Source organism: Chrysoperla carnea, chromosome 3 (genome assembly GCF_905475395.1).
Source record: "Chrysoperla carnea chromosome 3, inChrCarn1.1, whole genome shotgun sequence".
In the NCBI taxonomy this organism is placed as follows: Eukaryota; Metazoa; Arthropoda; class Insecta; order Neuroptera; family Chrysopidae; genus Chrysoperla; species Chrysoperla carnea.
In genome coordinates, this window is record NC_058339.1 from 70,543,006 (window position 1) to 70,570,815 (window position 27,810).

Here is a 27,810-nt window from a genome sequence, read left to right on the forward strand (position 1 = left end):
AGATTTGACCAAGAGCGAGTTTTTAACTTCAAGCACCTAATGTCTACCTACTCAGCTTATTTGATTTTTATTGCCATTTGCCAATATAAAACAAATTGTTATTTTTTGACTTCAATGATTCCGATTTGGTTCCGACAAACGAACATCATTAATCTAAAAGGTGTATTTTCAATTTCTCATCCTGACGCTTGATGCTGAATTTGAGCGTCAAATTAGATTGTAGCGAACTTGTAGCGAAAATGAACTGTCTATACTCAAATACTGTATACGAATTTTTATTGTTAAGTTTTTTTGTTTTTTTTTACTACATACAAATACAATAAGATCATGTGGTCAGCTACTTTTAGGGAATTAGTGTGTATATCGGGATATTGACTTTCAATATTACTCTAATTTTTTCAGCAAGGTAGAACCCTAATTTGACGCTAAAAGCAAACATCAAATTGTAAAAATAAGCAACAAAAAAATCTATTTATCAAAAGTCGATATCTCGAGATATACATACAAAAATGATTATCAATTGTGGCTTGTGGGTTAGTTGGATAGTTGAATATAAATTTGTTTAGCCAGTACTGCCAAAATCATAATTTGACACTCAAACTCACCGTCAAATGTCAGCATGAAAACCTAAAAATGCTCCTTTTATCAGATTATAAAGACTTTATCATTACTATGCTCATCGCTCGCTTGGTTAATGATGTCTTCGTTTTTCGGATCCAAATCGGACTCATTCTTAGATGATATATACAATTATTGAACAAAAATAACAATCTTTTTTAATTTTATAACATTGGCAAAACTGCTTATCAAATATTAGTAGCGCCAAAAAATCGCGCTATAAAATTCACATATTTGACACTTAGGTCAAAAATTGATAACTAAACCTTTTGTGATTATGTAAAAAAGGGTAAAATAAAACGATTTAAACATGTCATCCGTTGAAATAAGAGGCATAAAAGTTACGTTTCCATATGAACCATATGAAATCCAAAAGGATTATATGAGTAAAGTAATAGAGAGCTTACAAAATTCATCAAATGCGATCCTTGAATCACCAACTGGTACTGGAAAGACTTTATCATTACTATGTTCATCGCTCGCTTGGTTAATGACAGAAAAAATGAAAACAGCTTCAGCGTATCCATCTGATAATAATTACGGCGGCGAAAGTGTTGAAGACATACTAAAAAATGTGATGTCCATGAGACCACCGAAAATCATTTATTCATCACGAACACATTCCCAGCTTGGACAAGCGTTACAAGAGTTAAAAAATACCATTTATAAGGATTTTGTAAAGTCGTCAATTATAGGTTCTAGAGATCAATTGTGTTTGAAAAAAGAAGTATTAGAAGAACGATCTGTACCACTTCAAGTAAACATTTGCCGAGGCCTTATAAAAAGTCGAGGTTGTTCATATTATCATGGCGTTGAAAAGTGTTTAGATCCGATTGTATCTAAAATGAATATATTGGATATTGAAGAATTAGTTGGTTTGGGTAAAAAACATCATTTTTGTCCGTATTATATGGCTCGAGAATTAAAACAAAATGCTGATCTTACGTTTATGCCATATAATTATTTGTTAGATCCGAATGCCAGAAAATCATTTGGTAAATATTTTTGCTCTTATTAAAAGTGTGAGTGTGTTTGTATGATGACTACACGACTGAAATTGTCGTCAATATTTTGAGATATAATTGCGCAACATTTTACCCGATTGCGCAATATATTGCCTCTTTTCGAGGCAATAAAAAAAAGTCGATTTTTATTGTATAATCTCTTAATATTGCTTTGTCAATAGGAATTATTGCGCAATATTAGTTCGGTCTTGCCTTGACTGTAGTGAACATCGTATTTTCAAAGTAATTTATTGTAGCTTTTATGAATTTAAAAGATTTACTAATGATCTGCATCATAGCTTTACTACTATTGAAGCAATATTATTGACGGAATATATTTAGCGGCTTGGATCAAATTTTCTCGTAATTAGTTAAGTTTCTTTTAGATATTTCAGAAGTTGTTTTCCAAAAAAAAAAGTGAAAACAAAAAATTGATTGAGTTAATTGATGAAATACTCAGTATAGAAAGAGTTGAATGTCAGTGCTTGTATTATTTTTAATTAATTAGAAGAATTTAAAAAACCAACATAATTATGGCGGCCTTTCGGTCGTTATTTATTTGGTTTTCGATAATTTTTGAAAGTATTTTTTTAGAATTTATTTCGTTTTTCGAGAATGTTTCCAAGACCACTAGCCGAAGCTACCTGCAAACTTTCGACTCTGTATCTTTTATAATTTTGGAGAAAATGTTCACAAAGTTTTGTCTTAATTATAATAATAATAATAACGGGTAAACCGTGATGTTTACAAAAAAATGTCGCAAACAAAAGTTGTTTATTCCTTATAAGGTACATTTGTAACGCTTTATAAAATCAGCCCCAAGACCTAATTGACCTATGTGCTCAATTATGAACTCAAACTCACTTCTAACGTTCTGAGCCCGCTATGAAAATTTTTGCTTGATATCTCTTTACGTTTTTTTAGTTATTGTGTTGATAGACAGACGAACAGCCGGAAATGGACTAATTAGGTGATTTTATGAACACCTATACCAAAATTTTGTTCATATCATCAATATTTTTAAGCGTTACAAACTTGGGACTAAAATTAGTATACTTTGATATATATTTCATGTGTACAGGGTATAAAAACAACCTATTTGCGTTAAAATAAAGGAAGTTTAAAAGAATTCAAGGGGGATTTCATAAAAATTAAGCAATTATTTGTTTTCTAGGTGTTGATTTAGCTAACACTGTTGTTATTCTGGATGAAGCACATAATATAGAGACAACATGTGAAGAATCTGCATCAATAACTATAACATCTACAGATATAGCCATGGCCATTGATGAATTGACAGTTATCATGAAGGCAATGGAAAATGATCATATTATGCTTGAAGGCGATGCACAAAAAGATTTTACGTTAGATGATTTAGTTGTTATTAAAAGTTTACTCTTAGAATTTGAAAAAGTTGTTACCGAAATTCAAATTAAATCATCGGACGGTGATACCTACGATGGACAATATTTACACCGACTTATTGAAAAAGCAGGGGTAATATAGCTGAAGAGTATAAGGATGAATTTTTGTTGACTTCGATTTGAGACATAGTTATTGAAATAAATACCACGATACTCGAAATACAATTGTATATTAAGAAATTATATTTAAAAAATACAATTAAAAACATACAACAGACTTACATTTCGCTAAACTGGCGATGATTGCGTTGCAATCGAAATATCGATATTTAGCAAAATGTAAGTCTGTTGTATGTTTTATAATTCTATTTTTTAAGTAGAATTTCTTAATATACAATTTTATTTCCATTATCGTGGTATTTATTTCAATAATTATAACTGAAGATTGTTTTTTTATTGGACTGAAGTTTTACTTTTGCGAGTAGAGAGTTATCATTGTCTATTATTTTAGATAGAATTTTCTAATGCTCAGTATGTCGTTAATGTATTGGATAAATTAGTTCAGTATATGACTACTACTAGAAATGAAGCGTTCAATCGTAATGGTCAACATTTACAAAAATTAAAAGATTTACTTGTTGTAATCTATGAGAATAATACAGAAGAATTAAAGGAAAAAGTGAAAAAATGTTTTCGAGTTTTTATACAAGAGGAAGTTTTAAATAAAGGCAAAAATAATAGTAGTTGGATTAAAAAAAATAAAAATAAAGTACAAAAAGTTATTAACTACTGGTGTTTTACACCTAGTTTTGGGTAAGTTACATTATCGTCATCTTCTAAGTCCAGATTCACATAAGCGTTCATTCAAATGTAGTTGTGTTATACCCTTTATACAGGGTGCCCGTGACTCGATGGTTATAGCTTAAATGTGTATTCTCTGAACAATTTTTAGTAGAAGGTGCCTTTTGAACTTTTGTCCAAAACTCAATAGTTCAGGAGTTATGGGCACTATTGAATTTAACCTATAAAGACATTGTTGAATAAACTAGTTTTAATGAAAAGTTAAGTACTTATTGTAAAAAGTGACATATCTCAGTCAATTTTGATGCTAGAAAGTTGAATAAAAAACGAAAATGTGCAGAATTACATCAGCTATAGCTTTTGTATGAAAAATTTTAATCAAAAACTACTTTGCTCAACAATGACTTTATCGGTTAAATTAAAAATTGCCCATAACTCTTGAGCTATTGTATTTTGGACAAAAGTATATAAGACTCTTTTGACTTAAAATTGTCCAAAAAATACGCTCTTAAGCTTTGATCAACGCATCACGGGACACTCTGTATAATATGAGCTTATTGAATTTAAACTAAGAAAGTAAAAGAAATAAGAAAATTTTACTTTAAGTGTTCGGTCCGAATTGAGAGTTATTTAATGCATGGCTGACGATGTTAATATTACGTAACGTTGTATAATTTAATGAATAAAGAAACATTATTAAATAATAATAATTTTTTGGATTTCTAGAATGGAAGCTTTAATGAAACACGGCGTACGAAATATAATATTAACTAGTGGAACTTTGTCGCCTTTAAAACCACTTATTTCAGAATTGGGGCTAGATGTCCCAATTCGATTAGAAAATCCGCACATCATATCTAACAATCAAATACTTGTAAAAATAGTCAGTAATGGTTATCGAAATATCCAATTAGATTCCAGTTATAAAAATAGGTATATTTGCAATTTACTTTTAGACTGGTAGCTAATTAAAAAAAGGATCGTTTCACTATAATTCATGTGATAATTGTTGCCCCCATTTGAACAATCATTCTACCTCATTCCGAAAATCAGGGAAAGGATGCCAATAAAACGTTGATGTTTATAAATGGCATTGTAGTTAAGGCAAAACCATCGAAATCTTATCGACGTAGAACTTGCAAAAGTTTCGTTTTACCGTGAGTAAAAATTATCGAGCTGGGATAAAATTGTTTGAAAGACTTTCAACAATAGGAGTGATAAATGATCCTTTTTCGAACTAGACACCGACTTCGAATAAGCTACCAATTTTTCTCATTAAATTTTAAGGGAAAATCATGCTTATGTGGAAGCACTTGGAAGAACAATCAAATCATTTGTAAATATGATACCCGATGGTTTATTGGTATTTTTCCCGTCGTATACAATTTTAAATTCTTGTTCAGAATTTTGGCAAAATTCTGGTATTTGGCATGATATTTGCAAAGTTAAGGTAGATGAAATTAAAAAACATAATTTTAGTTTATTTTAATTATTTATGATTTATTTTTAGCCAATTTTTACAGAACCTAGAAATAAAGATGATTTCAATAATATAATATTTGAATACTATGCAAAAATCAAAGAAGAAGGTAGTAAAGGAGCGTGCTTTTTTGCTGTATGCAGAGGGAAAGTATCCGAAGGTTTAGATTTTGCTGATGAAAATGGTCGAGGAGTAATTATTACAGGTCTTCCGTTTCCACCTTTAAGAGATCCTCGAGTTATATTAAAAAAACAATATTTAGATCGACATGCGACCCGAGAAAATCAGGTTAATTAAAATGTTAGTAATATTCGTTTGTTTGTTTTGACTTATTTGTATTTTTTAGATGGCAAATGGGCAAAAATGGTATACGTTAGAAGCAATTAGAGCAGTTAATCAGGCTATTGGTCGAGTCATTAGACATAAAAATGATTATGGAGTAATTTTACTGTGTGATTATCGCTTTGATAATCCAAATTTAAAAAATGATTTATCCGCTTGGCTTCGAGGATATATTCAAAAAACTAATACATTTGCTCAAGCAATAGCGGGTGTTACGAAATTTTTCTATGAGGCGAATATAAAGGTATATTTTTATAATCGATGGAAAGCACTCGATAAGATAATATGATAATAGTGTAACAATGTAGGTAATATTATTTATATTTTTTTTTTTACAGTTTCCAACTAAAAGTAATAAAATTTCCGAAAAAATGGTCGAAAATGAACCGGATAATAGTTTGAAATACATGAAAAACGAAACTGCTTTTGGTTCTGTTTCAAGTATGGAACCAAAACGGATTTTAAAATCAACTGTGATACGTTCGTTGAAAATCAAGTCTAAAATCGTGATATTGATTTTTAAGGAAAATGTTTGGTTAAATATTTCTTTACAGACGTAAAGTAATGCAAACTGATATATGTAAATAATACCAGAATACAAATACATTCCTATCCGTTTGGAAAATAGCACAATTAATTTGGCGTTTTTTCTGAATTAGATATTTTAAAGAAAAGTAGACTAAAATAGTAAACACATTTTCCTCGATTTCAACTTGGACCTATTGCAATTAAAATTCGACTCGAATTACATAATTATTAAAAGAACAAAATAAGAAGATCTAAGCGCCGTGTTGAAATCGAAGGATGATTAAACGGATGTGTTAAAAAAGTCGCAATAGTACCACAAATTTATAATACTCTCGTATTTTGTCCCTCATTCTAAGCATTTTTGCAATATTTGAATGTCTTCGATCATAAAAGCAGTAGTGATGCGAACAGCTCAGACAAATTCCTTAATAATTTTTATCACGATTTCGTTTCTTAAAATTTTGACTTATTGAATAAATTTTTTTAGCTGATTCGACAATATTAGAGGATTATAAAGAAAATGCAAGTACTGAATTACCAAAAAAGAAAAGTATCTTTTCCGTACTAGACATGGATAAAACAGTTACATCGTCTACGAATTTTAGATTACAAGATTATAGACAGCCTGAGCCAAAAAATTGTGAGTTGAAACAAGAAAAGAAAGTATTCGATACTAATAAAAGTCCTGAAATGAATCCTCATAAAAAGAGAAAAATAACTATCATACCAAATAATATGGATTATGAAGGTTCAAAAAGCTTAAGCAATGATTCACCGAAATCATCAACATCTAATAAAACGGCTGTGAACATAGTTCAAAAGGTTTGTTCTTCAGTTAGGCCACCCTGTATATTTTATTATTTTATTATTAAGTATTAAAATCATTTTTGTTAATTTAGATTGCAAAAAATTTAACACCCGATAAAATTCAACTCTTTCATACAACGATTTTAACGTATAAACAACAAACTGAAATTTTTAATTTAATCGAAGGTATACATGATACTTTGAGCAACGTAACAGAAAGCGAAGAGTATTTAAATGGTGAGTTACTGAAAATGTATTACGATTAGAAGAGCTGATCGAAGTAAGCTTTTATTGATACCGCTAAAGTTTATTTGTTATTTTATTATATATTTTTCGCAGTACTCGAAAGTCGTTGGGATTTATATAGGATGAGATAACTGTTATTGAGTTGTTAAATTCAAAATAAAACACTATTTTTCATGACCGATCTATTCTTTCAGTTACCGGGTGAGATTCTCAGTTCAGTGATTGAAATATCGGAACTAATGTTTTATTAAGTAATCAAACAATAGATACGTTCCATACACACATCTGACAAAGTGATGATCCGTCATTTCAGTACTCTTCAGGAATTTCTATTGAATTTTAACCCTAAGATGTCAGCGCCACGAGTAAAAAAAAAATTTATACCTACAGTTCAGCTGATTTTTTCATTGAATGAAAAGGCAAAACATATCTATTTTATTATACATTTAAATGTGCTGTACTCTTTTATATGTGTATGATAAGTGCCCATCGTTTACAAGATTGTAAACAAACATTTCCGTTAAATATTATGTATCTATGGGCGTTGCAAACTATAGTTAATTTTCTATCGCTAGAGTCTTTTTTAGTATTAAAATCCAACACAAAATAGATAGGAGATTTTCACTGAAGTTGCCGTACGGTTACTAAAATGCATAAATCAACCTTAAGAGAAACAAGAGAAAAAAAAATTAAAAAAACCCTCGACAATTGCGGTTTTTTCCTTATAGCTCTCTTCAAACTAATCCGATTTTCTTGAAACTTAGCTAAGAACACTCTACATTAAATTAACTTTCAAACAAAAAATAAAAATCGGTTTATCCGATTAGGAGCTATGATACCACAGACAGACAGACAGACACAAACACATGTAGCGGCCAAACTTGAAATGAAAGATGGTTTTATACCGTTGTATGTATCAAAAATAGTATCGTTCAAATATCAACCTCGACTTCTTTTACAGGCCTGAGTTTTAATGCCAAAGTTTTTTAATTACACCAGTATTTCAACCTAATCCCAAATTCACCTCAAGTAAGTCAGGAGCTTAATTTGAAATCCGAAATCGGGAAAGACAATATTATTTCGAGAATCACCTGATAAATGCTTTGTCAATGAATTGAAGTCAATGATTTTAAAACATGGGTAATACTTTCTATTTTCCATCATTTAAAAAACAAAAGACGTAATTTGTTTCCAAACATTTCAGTAGCATTTTGTTTAGAAAAATGTCTAGTCTACATTTTTAAACTAAAATTCAGTTTAAAAGATTGTGATTAAAATTAATTGTTAGATTTAGATGTTACACGGATATTCGTTAACAGTTGTACTGAAAGTGATATTTTTTTAACAAGTACCCAGTTTTAGATCTTATTTTGTTATTTGAAGACGTCTAGGAGGATTTATTTTGAAAACCGTCAAAATGAATTATTTAAAAAACTTAAAACTTAAGTGTTATCAGGAAAAGCTTACTACGCTTAATTTTTGGAACATAAGATCTAATTTAAATAAAAAAATGAATAATTTTTTTAGATATAATTACATTTGTTAAACCAAAGGATAAACATATATTCCAGTCGTATATTAGTTTAAGAAGTAAATGGGATTTATTATCTTCAGAAGAAAAAAATAATACATCGTATTCGAAATATTTATTAACTAAATAAGCTTTTTTTTATAATAAAATTATCATTTCGTAATTATGTTAGTTTTTAGTTTATTTGTATACGAAGAATAAAAATAATTTTTAAAAATGGCGCCACATCCATTGTAATTAAACTTCCTTTCCATTTATGTTCGGTTGCATAAAAAAGAAGTAGAATTTAATTGGTAATAAAATAATGCCTGCTGTTTAGAATTTTTTCTATAGTTATTTGTTTTTATAAAACGTTCTAGGTATGTTTTTCAAAATGAAGTATTTATTTTAAAAATTGTGTACATATTGATGAAATAAAAAGTGCTTTGAAAATAGAGTTGAGTAATTTTTTGATAATTTAATATTTGTGATGGTACTGAGTACTGACCATGTTCCTGACCATGAAATTTTGGCATAGTCAAAATGCGTTGAACATAAATATTTAATTCAGAAAAATGTTTTCTCATCAATGAAAAATATTTTTAAATTTAAACAATCGGACAGTGTTAATTTGTATATAAAGTGAATTTTTTTTTGAAATATGCCGAAGAATATTTGTTTTACCGGCTGTGTAAATGTGCAATTTCTTATACAAATGAGTCCATTTTGATTTGTGTATATATTTATTTTTCTATGCGAGTTAATTTTTTTTTTATTATTTAAATAAATTTGTAAGAAACATTATTCGTTGTAAATATTTTTATTGTGTAGAAATCGTATACATTATACAGGTTATGTGTAGTCGATGTCATCAATTTACTTGTATGAATAATTTAAATAAAAAAAAATTTAATTACTAAGTTTTTAAATAAGAAATGCGTGTTTTTCGCGTTTCAGTGGTATTTCTGTAACTTTGTTGACGAACGTACCAGGTGTGGATTCCCCAGAAGGTAGTGATGTTTTGGGGAAGGGCGACACGACTTATCATCATGGTATAGCAGTGGGGTCTGCTGCGCATTCGCAGCAACACGATTGGGGTAACGTCCCCTTATCAACAGTCGTGCCAGGAGGTCCAGGTGCCAGGGTTTCACCTTTAGTAATTACACCTGGTGGAAGTACCGTATTGCAAGTAGCTCCAGAACCCAATATGCCTGGTGGGCCACATTCACAACATGGCAGACCTCCACCTGTGGCACAACCTGGACCACCGGGTTGGAATCATTTACAGGTAATTTTATTTATTGTTTTTACTTTTTAAAATAAGCTTCAATTTGGTATAGAGTACATAAATATACCTTAATTCGTTTTTCTTCATTTTCTTAAAAAATGGATATTTGATGGTTAGAAACCGTATTAATTAAATAAACAATATCTACGGTATCAGATTAAAACAGAAATATCATTTCAAGGTTTTTATCTTTCAAAGAAGAGTTTTTTATCTTAGAAAGATTACAATTTCCGCAATTTGTCATCGATTTCGATTTCCGCAATTTGACATCGATTTAAAATTGCATCCGCAGTCGTTTTTGATACTTATTTGGGCTGCCACAAAGGTGACACGAATATTTGTGAAGCTTTTTCAGATTTATTGACAGGACTATAGTCACTAATTATCAAATTAAACATTTGAAAATCAAATTAAAAACAGAAAAATTACATGATTTATTTTGGCGTGTTTGATAAAATATCATCGTCCAATTGCGTAGCCGCGGAAAATTGAAGCCTCCAAATTTTTGAAATTCTAATTTTTTGCACACCAAAAATCATAATTCAGGGTAGGATAGCGAATGATCTAGAAAATTTTGAAGACATGAGGACATTCCAAGGAATTAAGATTCAGGTGGTAACAATGAATTGGTAGGGGTTCATTATGGAAATTGATAAAAAATATCCTCAGACAGGGTTCTGAAGATCTAATTCATTACTTTTCATTTGAGATCGATTTACCTAGTTAAATTTATCCATATTTTTCACATAATGTGATCTGACTAGAATAAATTTTTTGTTTTTGAGGCATCATTTGATTGTATTATTGTTTGTTAGGTGTCCTCCTTCTACGCCGGACGACAACCTCAGCATGCTCACATGTCGTCGGACCACCATCTATTAGCACCTCGACCTCCAACATGGCACACTCCAAGTACGGATGCAGTAACACCTCTGTTCAGTTTACAACAAATGTTGGGAACCGATCGAGCGGTGGCTCTTGCATATCCCCGTCCATCAGCAGCTACTGTAGATTTATCATTACCTCCTAGATCAACACATTCACCTCGAAATGGGAATAATACCAATCAAAATGGAGAATCTAGTTCGAGCTCACCGATTAGTTTATCTGTACGCGATGCAAAACAAATCAATAGTTTGGCAGAACGACGACAATCGTTTCAAGAATTAGTGAATCCAAAACGACCAAAACGAGTTGACTCTATTTTGGAAAGATTAAACACTGGGCCTGGTTCCGTAATTGTAACGGCTGCACATAGTTCGCACGATGAAAGTAGCAATAGTAGTCAGCCTGGTGTAATTGCATCATCATCTCCGTTAACTAGGGAAGAAGAAGTATTATCACCTGCTAGCAATGAAGATTCGTTAGACAGCGCAAAATCTAGACGAAAACGAAAACCGTTAAAAACGATTCGAATGTCTAAAGATGAAAAACATTCCGATGAAGAGAAAACACAAACAGATGAACCACTTTTAAATTTAACGAAAACCGATTCGAATCCAAGCATTGATTTAACAAATGACAAATCTGACGAAGTTCCAAAAGAACCCGAAGTTGTAACGATAGTTAAAACAGATTCCGTACCGCCAGAAAAACAACCACCACCGCAAATTGTTCAGCAGCCAGTAATAGTAACATGCCAATCGAATAGTGAACCTGTTCAGGAGAATCCAATCATCGAACCACCTAAAACACGCCGAAAAACTTTATCGGAATCTGAAACAATTGAAAATATTGCTGCTATGATTGCATCTACTGAACATGATGAAGATAAAGATAAAACGAATTTGGAAGCAAACCCGAAACCCGAATTTACAGATTCAAAAGTAAATTTAGAAAATATGTTAGCAAGTCCACCACCTGATGTTTCTTCGCAAGAAAATAATACGAAAAATGAAATCGAGCAACCAGTTGTAGATATTCAACCTGAATTGCAAGTGCAACAGAAAGAAGAAATCCCTACAAATGCTGAACAAAATAAAACCGTACTTAATCATGAGGTAACTGATAATCAAAAATCACCTCAAACAACTAATTTTGTTGAAGTCGAAAATCAATTAGAGAAAATGTTCGCTGGATTAGAAGAAATGGATACTAACGAAAATACTGTAAAGCACGATGAACCGTCAAATTTACCTATAGATCGAGAACGAGTAACGTCTACATCATCTGAAGTTGGTGATTTTAATAAAACCACTCGAAAGAAAAGTGCACGCTTTCGAGGTGGTATAAATTCCAATATACGTAGACCCAGTGAAGGTAATTCGAGTGAAACTACACCAACGAAAAAAACTCCAACAAAAGATCCATTATCTACAAATTCGATAAATCGATTTTCACCGAAAGTATCGGTTAAACTCAATCAAAAAACAAAAGTGTTCGATAAAAGTATACCTCAGAAAATGAAAAAACCAAATGACAATGTACAAAAAGATATTTATGCGTACGATTCAGGAAGTAATACAAGTTCAATACGGTCCCGGGGTCCATTTATCCAGATACGTGGACCTCGAGATTCTCCAATCAGTGTAAATATTGTAAATACACCGTCAACCGAAGATGATGCTGAGAAAACTCAACGAACGAAAGCGAAGAAGTCATTCCATGATGACAGTGAATATCGTAACAAAGTGCGATCAAAAGGACTTCATAGTAGTACGCTAAGTATTAAATATGATGCACATACCACGGATACAAGTTGGATATGTGTCTTTTGTAAACGAGGGCCACATACCACAAGCTATCCAAATAATCACCAAGCTGGACCATCTTCAGGTAATATGTCAATAGCGGGTTATAGTTCAGGTGATTTATTTGGACCTTACATTATAACATCCAATTGTCCTGAATATCAAGAAAGCTTAGAACAAATCAGTGAACTAAAAATGAAATTATCTCTTCAACCTGAAACATCACCGAGTGGAAATTCAACGGGGAAATTTTTTAATAAAAAAGCGAAGAAACGACATCTACAATCGTGGACTGGTTCTGGTATACATGATGTTACACCTGAGTGTCATTCAAGTGCATCCTTAGAAGGTATGCTTGAATCAAGTGCAAGCAAATATGAAATATGGGCACATGAGGATTGTATTGTATGGGGACCTGGTGTATATTTAGCCGGTCCACGTATTGTGGGACTTGAGGGTGCCGTATGGAGTTGTTGTAGTGTTGTTTGTGAACAATGTCAGAAACGTGGTGCGAATGTATCGTGTTTAGTGCGAAACTGTGGATTAAGTTCACATGTAGGGTGTGCTAAATTATCTGGTTGGAATTTAAATGAAGAGACGTATAAAGCGTATTGTCAAAGACATAAAAAAGTATCGTGAATTAAGTAATATGTTTAATTTTTATTTTAAAAAAGTACAGTAAATGAACGTTTTTACTTGGAACTTGTTTTACACTAAATGTATATAGTTGCGCCTTTTTGCATATAGTAGAGAACATTTAAAATAAATTCACTATGGTTTCAAGTGTAGACAAGTTTTCAAAGAAGAAGAAAAACGCTTTCAAAGTTTTCAATATTTACACTATGTTTTTATTGAATTGAATTTTGGACACTTGAAACCATAGAGACTTTCTTAGAATACTTTTCTCTATTGAATGCAAAAAATCACAACTCTCTACGTTTGACGGAAAAATTTTTCCAAATTTTGACTAAAATCGTGGTTTATTAATTGTACTAGAAGTTTTTTTTTTTCTTTTTGAAAGACCTTCTCTCTTTAAATAATAGAATATTACAATTTTTAATTTTCAGACACGTATATATGAGTTACTTAAACAAAAAATAAAACAGACAATATTGTAATTATATCGATTTTTATTCAGTGGTTTTTCATAATTCAGTATGAATTTGATATCAAACTAAATAACAAAACAGTGTTACAAAAATCATGTTTTTAATTATTATCTTTATTAATTCCGTGTCATAGATGGTCTATATTAAATCTAGATGACTTAAAAGAATATTACAACCACCAACAAGATGATATATAAGTGTTGCTTTGGAATACAAAAATTTGTCTCAAGAATCGTGTTCGATGAAATATATCAGCTCGTCATTTTTAAAAACTGTTGTTTTTTTAAAATCCATATTCGTTTCTAAAACCAAAATTATTGTTTTAGCATATCTTTGCATGCTTTGCATGTTCTGTATACAAAAATCGATTTTTGAAAGTTGTAATCGATGTTGAACTGTCGAATATTTAAACAGAAATCGATTCTGTTTCGAATTTGAAAATTAAAACTCGATTTAAATAATATGTTATTTCAACATAAAAATCTCGAAAGTTGAGAGCAATATTCGAAATTATTTGTTTGAAGGATAATTTGCAGAGAGCATTTTTTTTTTAAATATTCCGTTATAGGCCTTTTTAATAGTTACACTTATAAAAAATTTTGCTTGGGCCTCGCAAAGAGCGTAAACGATTTCGTAATATTTTTAATACACGCATAAACTTCGGCTTCCTTTCTTGATTCGGTGGTTGTAAAATTCTTTAGGTGACTAAAAGTTCCGTTAAGATTTTGTAACAAAACCTGATATTATAATTTATAATTATTTTTAATTATCAAACTTATGTACTCAATTATTTTTATTAAAAAAAGGAAAATTTGAGGCAAGGAGTAAAAAAAGTTTTAAGTTATTTATAAAATTTTCGGTAATAATTTTTAAATAAAGAGATCATCTAAAAAGTAATACAATCTTATGTCAGTTTTTGCCGCTATGTTTTTTTTTATAAATATCTAATTCCAAAGAAAATAATTGGGAAATAAATTTTCATTTTTTGTGATCAGTTTTATTGCTTTCTATTTTTGAAGTCTTTGCTGCCATGTTGAGCTGAACAGCTACATTAAAAGCTCAATATTAAAATCCTTACCAACGTGAGGCATAGGTAGACAGAGGATATACGCGAAATTTTTTAATTGATTAGATGGTAAAAACATGCAAAGATATGCTGAAATGGAATTGCAATTAAGCTATAAACTAAGGTAAGGTTGAGGTCGCGGTAGGTATATTAAAAGGGGTCAGTTGCATTGTTCATGATAAAAAATTCCATAACTTTGATTTGGGCTATTTGTGAAATTCATTTTATTTTGGCTTAAAATTGACATTCCTATCCCTATCTCTATCTCTATATATCATAAATGCGAAAGTAAGCATGTTTGTTTGTTACGCTTTGTCGCTAAAATTAGCGAATGGTTTTTAATGAAACTGAACAGCAATATAGCTGATATATCAGAATAACACATGAGATATAATTTATAAAGATATATTAATAAAAAATTTTAAAAAATTTAAAAATTAATTTAATTTGACATTACCATAAATTATAGATTTCTGTAAAAGTAGTCATTTGATATTACCATAAAATATTTCACGGCCATCTTATCTGATATACTCAATGAATAATTACGAATATTATACATTTAAAAAAATAGAAAACCATACATATATTTTCCCTGTGTAAAACAATCCTTACGATTATTTCGCATGTTATAGAGGGAAGGGGATAAGCGAGAGCAATCTTTATCAATCTTTATTTTTAAACCCAGCGAAGCGGGTGGGTATCACTCTAGTATATTATAAATGTTAAAGTAAGCATGTTTGTTGCACTTTCACGCTAAAACTAGCGAATGATTTCTAATGAAGAAACTGTACAACAATATAGCTGATATATCAGAATAACACATGAACTATAATTTATAAAGATATATTAAAAAAAATAATAAAGTTAAATTTAATTTGACGTTTACCTTTTTTTAAATTTTTACAGAAATCTTTAATTTATGGTTCAAAATGATGATTATAGGTGGATCGTCTTCCGAAAATCGTGCCATTTTTGCCAGTAATTAAAAATTAAATATTTTTTCCTGAATATAGTCTCTAGAAGCTTCTTATACTTTGATATAATTGTGCAAATGTAAAATTTAGTATTTCTTCGTCAAAATGCGTGTGTCAAAAAAAGTAAAATTCTTGCCCAAAAATGGCACGATTTTCGGAATACGTGAGAGATATCGTATTCACCGACCAAAAATACCTACTGGATAACAATTTTAAACCAAAACAAACATTTCAAAAAATTTTGGGCTACATATGCCCCCCGCTGGGGCCTTATACCCTCCTATGACTAGGTTAAGTTGGCTGAATGTAGTATTATAAGGAATTGAGACAGACAGGGTTAAACCAAGTTAAAACGAGGACAATTTCTTATAAAACCACAAATGGTAAGAGCTCAATAGTTCCATAAATTCGATAAGACTTATAAACGACGCAAGCTTAATCCTCGTAGCTCCAAATCCATGTTAAAAACTTTATACGTTAAACATAAGTTAATATTTAAACATTGAATTCGGTGTCTTTGGCAACACGGTTTTGGATAGCTTGGTATGTAACATCTATGTACTGAAAGCACCTCCCAACATTTGACGATAAAAGCACATTATCACTTCAGATATTCCGCCTCCATTGATCTCATCCGACCAAGGATAATAAAAAATTTTTGAAATTTCTTTAGTTATGTGAGTGATAAAGTTTTAATATAGACGTCTGTGTTTCGTGTAACATTCTATTTGAACCATGGAAAAATTTTTTCATTCAAAAATAAATACAATCATACGAAGGAATCATTGTATTTAAAAAAAAAATTTTTATTCAAATTATGAACGATATCTTAAAAGAATTGTTTATAGCTTTCGATAATGCTTAAAATAATACCTTAAGCTAAGATAAAATATGTAGGGAATTCACCCCCATCATAGCGGGAAAATATGGTACAGTAAATAAGCTGGAAAATACTGTAAAATCTGGAAAGGGGTGAAACAGTTTCGATTTCAAAAATTTTTGTTTCTACGTGTTCCTTAGACTTTCAGGAACATTCATCACCACTAACCTCTGAATTTCTATGAAAACTGAGAAAATTAGAGTAGTTTTCCCACCACAAAGCATTCCAAATCGTAACAGTAATAAAATAAATAAATAATTCACTTCGAAAATAAACTCTCGGGGGTTTTAGAAGCCGCTTATAACGAATCCGAGGTCAAAAAGCAACTGAGGTTGGTTGCTAATCCATTAAAACTATCCGTAGAAGTGACAGTGATCAAAAATTTTTGAAAATTATAAATTTTACCTCTTTAAAAAGGAAATAGTCTTTCGGGATCGCTGATCGCGAACCCGGGACAACTAAGAATGGTAGTAACCCCATTAAAGCCGCCCTTACAAGTAACAGTGATAAAAAAATTCTGGAAATTCTTCATTTCGCCTGGGAATTCCTCTCCTGTGAGTTTTCAGGGTCGCTGATTACAAATTCAATCAAATTTTTTTATCACTGTTACTATTTGGGGTACTTTGGGGTGGGAAAAATACTATAATTCTCCCATTTTCATAGTAATGAACAGGTTAATGGTGATGAATGTCCCTTAAGGTCTAAAAAACACGTATAAACAATAATTTTTAAACTCGAAGCTGTTCCACCACTTTCCAGACTTTCCGGCGTATTAAGTGGACTAATATATTGTAGTTGATAATCATGTTTCGCAATAATTCGATCTTTAAGTCATGAAATAGTTCTGATGTTGTTTACATTTTGTGGAAAGTTTTAATGACCATTTCTACCTCAGTAAATACAAAATTCAATATCAAATTATTTAAATGCTTAAATAAATTTATATTTTTTAACGAATTAGTCAGAATATTTCCATACAATTTTTCCTTGCGTATGGTGTAATTTATATAACTGAAATTGGTATTTAAAAAACAAAAAAAAAAACAAAAAAAAACAAAAAAAAAAATGAAATCAGTTTTTAAAATTTTTTAAATTATACGTTCGATTTGAAATTATAATTTTTTATTTAAACTAATCTTATTACGAATTTAAAATTTGTATTCTATATTTCGAATTTTATTTACTGCAGACATGGAATAATTATTTTTTTTAAGACGTTCTATACATATTTTTGATTGAAAATCATTCTTTGATTGGCGTAAAATTTTATAATTTTTTTAAAAATTCTCTTAAATATTCATTGGTGGAAAAAAAAATTTATAAAGAAAAGCAGTTTTCAAAATAAGAATTTTTAAAGTTACAATTGAATTTCAAGCACTGCTATTATACCCTTGCCTTATCGATTTCAAATTTAGATATTTTATAAGTAGGTATTCATATCCTACCTACTCTGGGTACTTTTATTTTTGGAAAATCCTATTAGTTTTCCCAATTTTCATTGTTGACATCCGGGTACTTTTTCTTATTCCACTGTACCTGCGTATAAACAATGAAAAATTGGGAAAATTAACAGGATTTTCGAAAAATAAAATTACTCAGGGTAGGTAGTGGTAGCATGTCCAAATTTCAAATCGATAAAGTAAAGGGTATAATCGCAGTGCTTGAAATTCATTTGTAACTTTAATCATTCTTATCTGGAAAACTGCTTTTCTTTGTAAATCTTTTTTTTCAACCAATGAATATTTCAGAGGATTCTTAAAAAAATTATAAAGTTTGACGCCAATCAAAAATGTGTATAGAACAGCTTTAATTTAATTTTATATAATACATTTATTTTAGAAAACAAAAACCCTAGCATTTTTCATATTTTAAGGCTGACACACATGACGATATTTTACCACGGTATAATTAGTAGGTACAGTTTATACAAACAATAATGAAATGTACACGTTATATCGTGGCTCAAAGGTATTGTCTCAAATGCCAGAAGTTGTGGGTTCGATTCTCTCCGAAATTTGTATATTTTTGTTTATCGAGAATGTTATAATGTATAGACGTAATCGTTATGGAAACTGGTTAAAATGGGAAAGTGATAAAGTTTGGATGACGGTTTTACTAATCAAAGTGCAGTCTTAGTTTTATGGACTGCTAGTTCATTTTCGGCTACCTATCTGTCTGTCTGTCTGTTTGTGAACACGATAACTCAAAAACGAAAAGAGTTATGAAGCTGAAAATGTGCTTTAAAGCGTGCTTAGGACGTAACAAGTGAGGTCCAGTTCGTAAATGAGCAACATAGATCAATTGGGTCTTGTAAGAGATAGAACAAAAGTTAAAATGTAAAAAAAATGTTCGTTATAAAAAAATAAATAACTTTTGTTTGGAATATTTCTTCGTAAACGTCACTGTTTACCCGTGAGGGCGAAAATAAGGTCAGAAACATTATATAGTAGGTATGTATACTGGTATTATATATATTTTAAATTTACATCAAGTGATTGCGTCTATACATGGTATTTCAACAATTAACTTAGTCAATTGTTTGTTTTGAATTGTTTTATACAAAAATAGACAGTAAACTGGTCCCTTCGATTTTCTAACGGCAAAAAAGTATCCGATTCGCCTATATATTTATTGAATTTATTTTTGAAATTATTGTAAATCGAAAAGAATCGCACCTGATCTGATCTGATTTCAGAAATTTGGGAAATTATGGAAAATGACCATATTTTTTAATTTTGAGCTTTGAATCATTTAAACTTCAACTAAATTTCAAAACTGGTAAGAATAGATAACATTTATTTTGAAAATTGAATGAATTTTGCAGAATTAATTATTCGGTTATTTTATTTCTTCGTTCCTGTCCACCTATGTAAAGGAAACACACTTTCTGGCAGTGAATGGATCGATCAAATTTTAAGAAAAACTAAAACATTTGATTTGATTTTACATTCATAATGGATTTTCGTCAAGCATACTCCCATCAAATTAAATTAGATTTCATATGATTCACTGAAGTTTTGGGTGCGGCAATCCACCATTTACTTTTAGCTTTAAACGTGTAGAATAAAAATTTTCAAATGTGCAGAAAAAAAAAAAATTTCGGAAAAATCAACGATTTTTCACAATTTTTTGTAATTAACTCGAAAAACATGCATTTTAAAGAAAAAATAGGTCAGTTCAAAGTTTAAGTAACGATTTTTTCGAAAATGCGAAAGATAGGGAACAATCAACAGATTGGTAAGAAATTTTATGTTCAACAACTTGCATTCAAAGAATTTTTTCCCTAAAACACGGAAAATTGTACATTGATGTAAATTTTTCTAAAAATATCTTAGATAAGAAAAAATTTATACATAAAAAATTGATCGGAAATTTTACGTCCCGTAATTATTAAATACGCAAAAAATTGTGGAAAATCGTTGATTTTTCCGGAATCACTCTTTTTCCTACGCTTTTGAAAATTTTTATTCTACAGGTAAAAAGCTAAAAATTGGCATAGGTGACTGCACTTCAACTTCAAATAAACACCTAATTTGATGGGAGTAGTTTAAACAAAAGCAATAAACATTTTTTGTGTTTTAAACAATTTCTGATTGATTCTAAAAACATACTTTCAGGCGATTTAGCAATTTGGATATCGATCGTCCATGTGGAATCGGCTTACATATTGTGTATAAAATTTTGTGTAGTATTTTCTCTGTTGAAACCTCATTCCACTACAAATGTCTTATTTCAAAAATATTATTTATACAGAAAACATAAAGTTTGATTTGTATTAAACCGAAATGAAATAAATTTAAGGTTTAAAAGTGTCTATGTGTTTTATTTAATTTTTACGTAATTTAGTACAAAATTTGACATTTTTAAACAAGTAAAGAAGTCTGAAAACAATAGGGTATTGGACTAAATTTTTTTAATCACTTCAGATGAAGAATTCTCACTTTTCAAATAGAAAAGCGAAGTTGGTTTTTAAAAATCTCTACTAGTAGAATTCTATCAAACTGAAGTGGCACTGAGAAAGAGAATAAATATGTATGTGTACTCATATCTACACTCTCTCTTGCTTAGTGCCACTTTGGTTTGATAGAACGACTATATGCAAGATATGAAAGTTTTAAATTCTTAATTAAACAAAGAGGCAGATATCCACTAGTGACGTCATATGTGGGTATCGATTACCTATAGAGATATAGAGATTACATATACAACTTTGTTTTGCTAAAAGGAGATGGGCAACCTTTGAATGCAATCTGTGATTGCTTATAACTTCTTCGTTTTTTAATCAATTTAACTTTCACTTTCAAATTTTGTCAGTGTATCAAGTCTAGTTTTACATTTTTATGGGTAATATGGCCAATTCGACATCAGGATTATCCCCTATTTGCATCATTTTTGTCCAGGGGATCCAAATTTTTTTTAAAAAATTGTTGAGAATATTTTTTTAATTATGAAAGTATAATTTTCTCTAATAAGGAAAAAAGGGAAGGATGCGAACAAGGTTTTAGGATGTGAGCTTCCATACGACAAAAGGCTCGTATGGAGAAGATAGGAAGATTTACGAAGGCTAAAAAAAAAGAGATAGGAGTTTTCAAGCAAATTTACGAAGACTAAAAATAAAGGGCGAAAGAGTCGATAGTATCAAAGGGGCGGAAAAAAAAGTAAGTCAAGTCTCTGCTTTGAAAGATGGTTTTTATTGAATGGGATTTATGTCTATTCCTCCAGTTTTTGAAAACATGCTATATCTACATAAAAAAGCGATAAAATGGGCTGAAAAGTTGGCATTGACAAAAGGCCTTGATAAATTTCAAAGTGGTACAAATACAGCCTTTTATTGGAGTAATTCTCTAAATATACAAATTAGTTGGATCACATATTTAATCTTATATATTTAAATGAGCAGCAATTCTTGTATATATTTATCAGGAATTTCGGAAACGGATCCAATGATTTTCATGAAATTTAGTATGCAGGGGTTTTTGGAGCGAAAAATCGATCTAGCAAGCTTTCATTTAAAAAAAAACGTCTTTTTATCTCGGAAAAATTTTATCTTGAAAACGGCTAGAATCAATTTTATGAAATTAAGTATGCAGGGGGTTTCAGGAGCGAAAAATCGATCTAGCTGATAAACGATTTACAAAAAAAAAAAAAAAACGTAGCAAAATATTGATGACGGCATCAAGTAAAAACAAAAAAACTACTTCGGTCAATTTTCATATCGATTTGAATGAACCTTTTTATTTTGTAAAACTGTTGGTGAAGATGAAGGTCATTTATACGGATCGTCTAAAATTGCACCTGAGTTGAAGGAGGATTGAATTTAACTTATAGCTTTTATTTCAGGTTCTACTTTGTTCTTCATCAAGAAATAAAACTTCAAAAATATTCATATACATATTTTTTTTATTTATTTGTTGACATTGAATATTATTTATTGATATTGATATAATAATAATAATTTTTTAAAATTACAAATTTTTTTTTCCACTTGTTATGAATTCAGTCCACTATAATTTGTATGTGTGTTTTACATAATTTGCACACAACATTTTATGTAATAATATTACCTAGTAAATATTTTTTTTTCTTCAATAATTAAATTATTTTATAAAATAAATTGTATATCACAGATACATAGCACTTAAATTATAGAAATTAAAGTGTACAAATTTAATTATATTTCTTCTCTTAAATAAAATACGTTTTCATTTAATCATACAATAATTATCGTATTTATCGGTAAGTATAGATATATTTTTTTCAGCACAAAGATACCAATTGGTAATAGATGGTTCGAAAAGTTCCGGAGCTGACGTATAAATGGCGACTCTTATAGCATATGTATACGATTTTCAGATAGAAACAATCATGGAGATAATCAAGGAAAATGAGACACTGTTACATTCAACAATTTCCACATAAGAAGGTATCACTGGGCTTGACAAATGCTTAGTACCAATGTGGCGGGCCCAATACCTTTATTATCTTTGTGGTAACAACTGGTCAGTCTTGTTAGGATTTCCCCTAAAGATTTTTTGGGGAAAAATTTTTGATAAATACCCAAAAAATAGCTGATATTTTAAAACAACTTAAAAAAAACCACTTTAAGGTTTTATAAATTTTTTTCTTCATGCATTTTTCAAATTATTAATTACCACACCTGAAGAAATAAACTGACAAAATAATTATCAAAAGTACACCAAAGTATAGAAGGACGATATTTTAGGGTTTTACTTTAATCTTGGGGGGGGGGGGGGTAAAAATTAAAGTGTTGGCAACACTGCTAACGTTGAAACAATATTGGTGATACTACCCCTATGCTTATGCTTTCAAGATTTTCGAACAGGTAAGTAATAGTTGCTGGGTGCAAGATTAAAGTAACTAAAACTTCAATATCTCCAAAACAAGTGGTAGAAGTGTATCGTTTGAAGGTTGGTACTAATTAAAAATCGTAAGGGCTGCTATTTGAGTCGCCGTATATGTTATGGAATGTAGAGATAAGTAACACAACCTCTGTGCTAAAGAAGTGACCCTAAGATTGCATTATATTAAGATGGCATTAGTGTAGCATTGGTACCATGCAATACATCATAGGCATAGTAAAAGTAGGGACGGAGTATAAAGTTGTATAATACTCTCTCACTCTCTGGTACAATTACACTCCGTACCTTCTTTTACTTTGTCCATGATATAAATATCCTTTGCTACACTAGCGCCATTATAGCCCCTTTATTTAATGCTATTTCGTGGACACTTTTTGATTCAACCAACTATAAGAGATTGTGTTACTTATCTCTACAGTTCATAGTATATGTATCTACCAATTTTCGGATATGGAATGTTTTCGATAGTTATTGATTGAATAAATGAAAATCTAAATAATTAATTATGATATTATGATTAAAGAAAAATATCTTCTGTATGTTTGATTTTTTAATTAATTAAGTATTCCAATAATTGCATTAGGGGCGTATATTAGGGGCTGGGCGTACCCAGCTTTTGGTCTTAATAATTTAAATCTTACAACTTTTGCCTTGGTTTTTTTCAATCATTATTTTCTAAACTTCAGAGGGGTTCGAACTTTTTTGACACCCTCTATAACCTCATGTCCATAATTATTAAAAAGGCTATTTTTTAGAGAGAAAAGGATTTACGTAAATAAAATGGTAACTTATTTCACATACAAAAGATATTTAAAATGTAAGAAAGCTGAGATTTATGTGCATATTCTTACAAAATATTGTGCAAGAACGTATAGGGTTCTAGAGAACCCCTTTCGTTGCTTAAAAAAAGATTAAGTAAAAGATGATACAAAAATTTAACAATAATTAAAAACAGTTGTTTTAAAGTTAGCAAGGAATGGAAAAAATTGAAATGTTTATAACTTAAATTCTAAAAAACTATATTTTAGGTGGAATATTTATTAAAACTATTATCGCCTAATAAATCTGGCACATAATTATTATGTAATATTTTATTTAATAAACAGTAAAAAAGCAGTTTATCATTAAAAAAAATGAATTTTAATTCGTTTTTAAAATGTTTAAAATGTTTTTATTTCTTCAATTTCATAAAATAAGGATGTTTTATGCGAAATAAAATTGGTTTTTTTTATTAAAGATTCAAATTTGATGATATATATGTTGCAGCCAACTAGTTTAAATAGCCGTTCAATTAACATCCTAGCCATTTACTATTCAATCAAATAGCTAGGCAAATGACTGGGATTGATAACACTTAACTATTTGTCTAGCTTAGTCATTTAAAATTAGTTCCATTTTCTGCTATCTGGTGGCCAGGCATTCTAAAAATAAAAGATGTGCTTATTTTAAAAACAAAGTTCTTTGTGGATGCTAGCTAGTTCATTGAATGTTGTATTACACGCTGAATACCATTCAGGCCGCTATTTTAACGGCACTGTTTAGTAAAACGGCTAGGCTGTTAACTGAACGGCTAATTAAGCTAGTTAACTGCGACATATACAATCTAAAAACAGTCGATTTATTGTAATTTTTTTTTTGGATTAAAATCTGAATTTTCAAAAATCATTTAACTACCTAGACATTAATTTTTACTGTACTAATTGAATAAAAATAGTATAAATACGAAATGATTATTCTAAAGCGTCAATTTTTATAAATTGTATGTACAAAATAATTGCATATAAATCCCAGCGAAAAATAAGTAACATTCTTTTTTTTTTTATATTATTTTATATAATTAATAAGTATAATAATAAATTCTACGTGTTTTGTTTTATACGAATCATTTTCTTACAATTAAAGTTTATTTTATTAAAAATAATTAATAACTATTTGATAAAAATATTAAAAAAGAAATGTTTTACAAAAAAAGAAAAAAAAAACGGAATCTACTACATACTTAGCTTTAGTGTTGCTTTTTTAAGTATTAATTTAATAATAGAAATAATATTATAATTAAAATAATAAATATACACAATTTCTTGAAAAATTTAAAGGAAGAAAAAATTGAAAAACATTTTAATAGTTTTGAATATAGGTACTCTGTGTAAGCCAGTAGATTTAAATTTAAACCGGAAAAAGGAAATACAGTCAAACCTGGAAAAGCGAGAGTTTAAGGGAGCACAATCTCATTCTCGCTTATAGAGGTTTCTCACTAACCCGAGTTTCTCACTAATGCAGGTACATGGGTAGCGTTTCTCTCTTATAGAGGTACGCAGCAATAACAAGTCACAGCAAGTACGAATGTAGTAAATATGTAATATGATTTACATACTTTATAAGGGTAGGTATCAAGATGCTTACAAAAACAAAGCAAAAATTAGTCGCAAACTTTCGCTTATAGAGGTATAGATATAGTAAGTAGCAGTCTCACTTACGGAGGTCCATGAGGGAACGACTCTCTCTTACAGAGGTTTCTGTTTCTCGCTAATAGAGGTTTTGGGAGTTTAAAATGACGGGTCCTGGCTATTACTCTCACTTATAGAGTTTTCGCACTTATCCAGTTCTCACTTACCCAGGCTTGACTGTAATTGCTACAAAAGGTTTTATTGTTTTAATGGCTTCATTTGTAGCCCAATTACACTATCCTAGGCACAATACCACTCACTGATATCTGAAACTATACACCCGATTGATTTGAAATTGAGCAAAGCTACTCATTTCGCGATGTAGACGCTCCCTAAGAAAGGATTTGTGGAAATTTAACTCCTAAAAGTGATGAAAGTTAGTATAAAAATCCGTCATTTTTGATTCGCAACTACTGAACCGATTTTGAAAATGATTACATCCATAGAATTCTTTATTATCAGCAAATAATATAAACTTTTATTTTCAAAAAAAGTCGCTCATTCTACAATAAAAATTAAAACGACAATTTTTCATTAATGTGGAAAACTGGTCAAACTTTTCTAGAATTTAGTGTTCTTAAATTTTTATACTGACCATGTTTTCGATATTCTAAGTCCTTTAGGATATATAACCCTAAAACCGCATAAATACTCCTTTTCACTTTAGCACAAACCCCTCGGGGATGGAGGAAAACCCTAGGATAGTGTTATTGTTCTACAAATGAAGCTATTAAAACAATAAAACTTTTTGTACCATTTTCTTCTGGTTTGTCTATTTATTTTGTTTTACACTATACTGACTTAGTGTCCACAGACGAATTTGATAAAAGAATCCAAAAAATACGATCACACCATAAAAATTCGTGATCAGAATATAGTGTTTTCAAAATTTTCATAAACCAAAAATTTGAAATAAAAAAAAGTGAAAATATTAAAAAGTTTATTTAGAAGTTACGTTGAGTGGTACTATTGAAATGTTTTTACATGAACAAAATATTTTTATTGGATGTCTATCCACTAATTTCAGGCTCAAATATAAAGTACCTATGTGAATTCGAGATATTAAATTTTACCTGAAAATTCTCTTATCTTTCGAGAAAATCGTATAAAATACATTCATTGTCACTGAACAAAATTCGTTCAATGATTTAAGTAAGCAGCACTTAATAAAACGTTTTATACATAAAGCCATGTTTACACTAATTTCTTTTTATAAAGGTTAATTTACATTAATTAAATTTTACACAATATAATGCATTATTTACATTAAGTTTTAGCCCCTCTCCGTAATTCCTGCTGAAATCGACAATGTTTTTGCTAATAAACAAATTTTATTCTAACCAATACAGGATTTTAAAACAAAGATATTATATTACAAATGATAAAATAGAGAGTAGATTTCAAAGTTTATATCGGTTTTTGTGAAAAATGGTTATAAGAAGACGATTTTTGGTTTTAAAAGTAAAGATAATAACAGAAAAATTGTTTCCTTTAATTCTTTAAATCGTATAATGCCGCTTAGATTAGAGTTAATTTTTCACAGTTAAACTTTCAATGTAAACGTACTAAAGTTATCAATGTAAACATGGATTTAGCAATAAACAAAACGAACGACAGCTGAATTAAAAAAGACAATTTTAAATCTTCCCTACAATTTTAGAAAAATATGTTTACAATTTTCAATTAAAAATAAAGGTTTTTTTTTTATTATTAAATATTCCTATTAAAAATTTTCAAGATAATTATTTTAAAACTACGTTGTAATCATGATGTAAGTAGAAATGGTGTCCTAATTTCCAGCGTATACCTTCCCACATTTTTTTGTGTCTGAATCTTTATAATTATGTATATGGGATTTAATTTTTTGAATTCTCGTTTTTGGAATTATGTTCCTTAACGCACGTTCTCGTTCTGGTTTGTTTGCTGGTTGAGAGGTAAAACCGAAAAAAGTGCAACAAAGAAAAAAAAAAGCGACACCAAAAACCTATAAGGATCCCGCCATGAATATTGAGAAAATGCAAAAATAGTTTTATAACTGTCAATTTCAGAAGTTAAAACTAACAGAGATAATTTAAAGTAATTACAATGAAATTTTTATGTTATGTCATAATAAATATCCTGATCAAATCAAACGTAATGTACGCACATATTGGGTTGACTACTAAATCAAATGTCTTTTTTTAATTAACACTACAATTAATTCATACAGTAAAAATAAGAAAGCTATAAAATTAAATTTTCTAACGAATCAAGCAAGTATTTGACTTCTAAAA

General features: G+C 29.8%; 2 protein-coding genes across 2 annotated transcripts; both read left to right on the forward strand.

The window, feature by feature from the left end:
- Positions 1–862: 862 nt before the first annotated feature.
- LOC123296219 (regulator of telomere elongation helicase 1 homolog) lies at positions 863–8,821 on the forward strand (the record flags this gene model as incomplete). Its single annotated transcript, XM_044877681.1, has 11 exons — positions 863–1,613; positions 2,797–3,119; positions 3,498–3,799; positions 4,514–4,720; positions 5,075–5,237; positions 5,298–5,555; positions 5,614–5,853; positions 5,948–6,089; positions 6,625–6,959; positions 7,037–7,181; positions 8,718–8,821. Coding segments are annotated over exons 1-11 (2,904 nt in total), but the record flags the coding sequence as incomplete, so codon positions are not given.
- Positions 8,822–9,496: 675 nt separating this feature from the next.
- Positions 9,497–13,694, forward strand: LOC123295268 (uncharacterized protein CG5098). Its single transcript, XM_044876542.1, has 3 exons — positions 9,497–9,582; positions 9,658–9,988; positions 10,804–13,694. Exons 1-3 carry the CDS (start codon positions 9,566–9,568, stop codon positions 13,315–13,317), a joined length of 2,862 nt encoding a protein of 953 aa, XP_044732477.1. The 5' UTR covers positions 9,497–9,565; the 3' UTR covers positions 13,318–13,694.
- Positions 13,695–27,810: the final 14,116 nt, after the last annotated feature.

Excerpts from the sequence above, each read along its gene's own strand:
- LOC123295268 (XM_044876542.1), top strand. Across the intron at positions 9,989-10,803 it reads CGGGTTGGAATCATTTACAG|GTGTCCTCCTTCTACGCCGG; the intron begins GTAATTTTATTT and ends ATTGTTTGTTAG.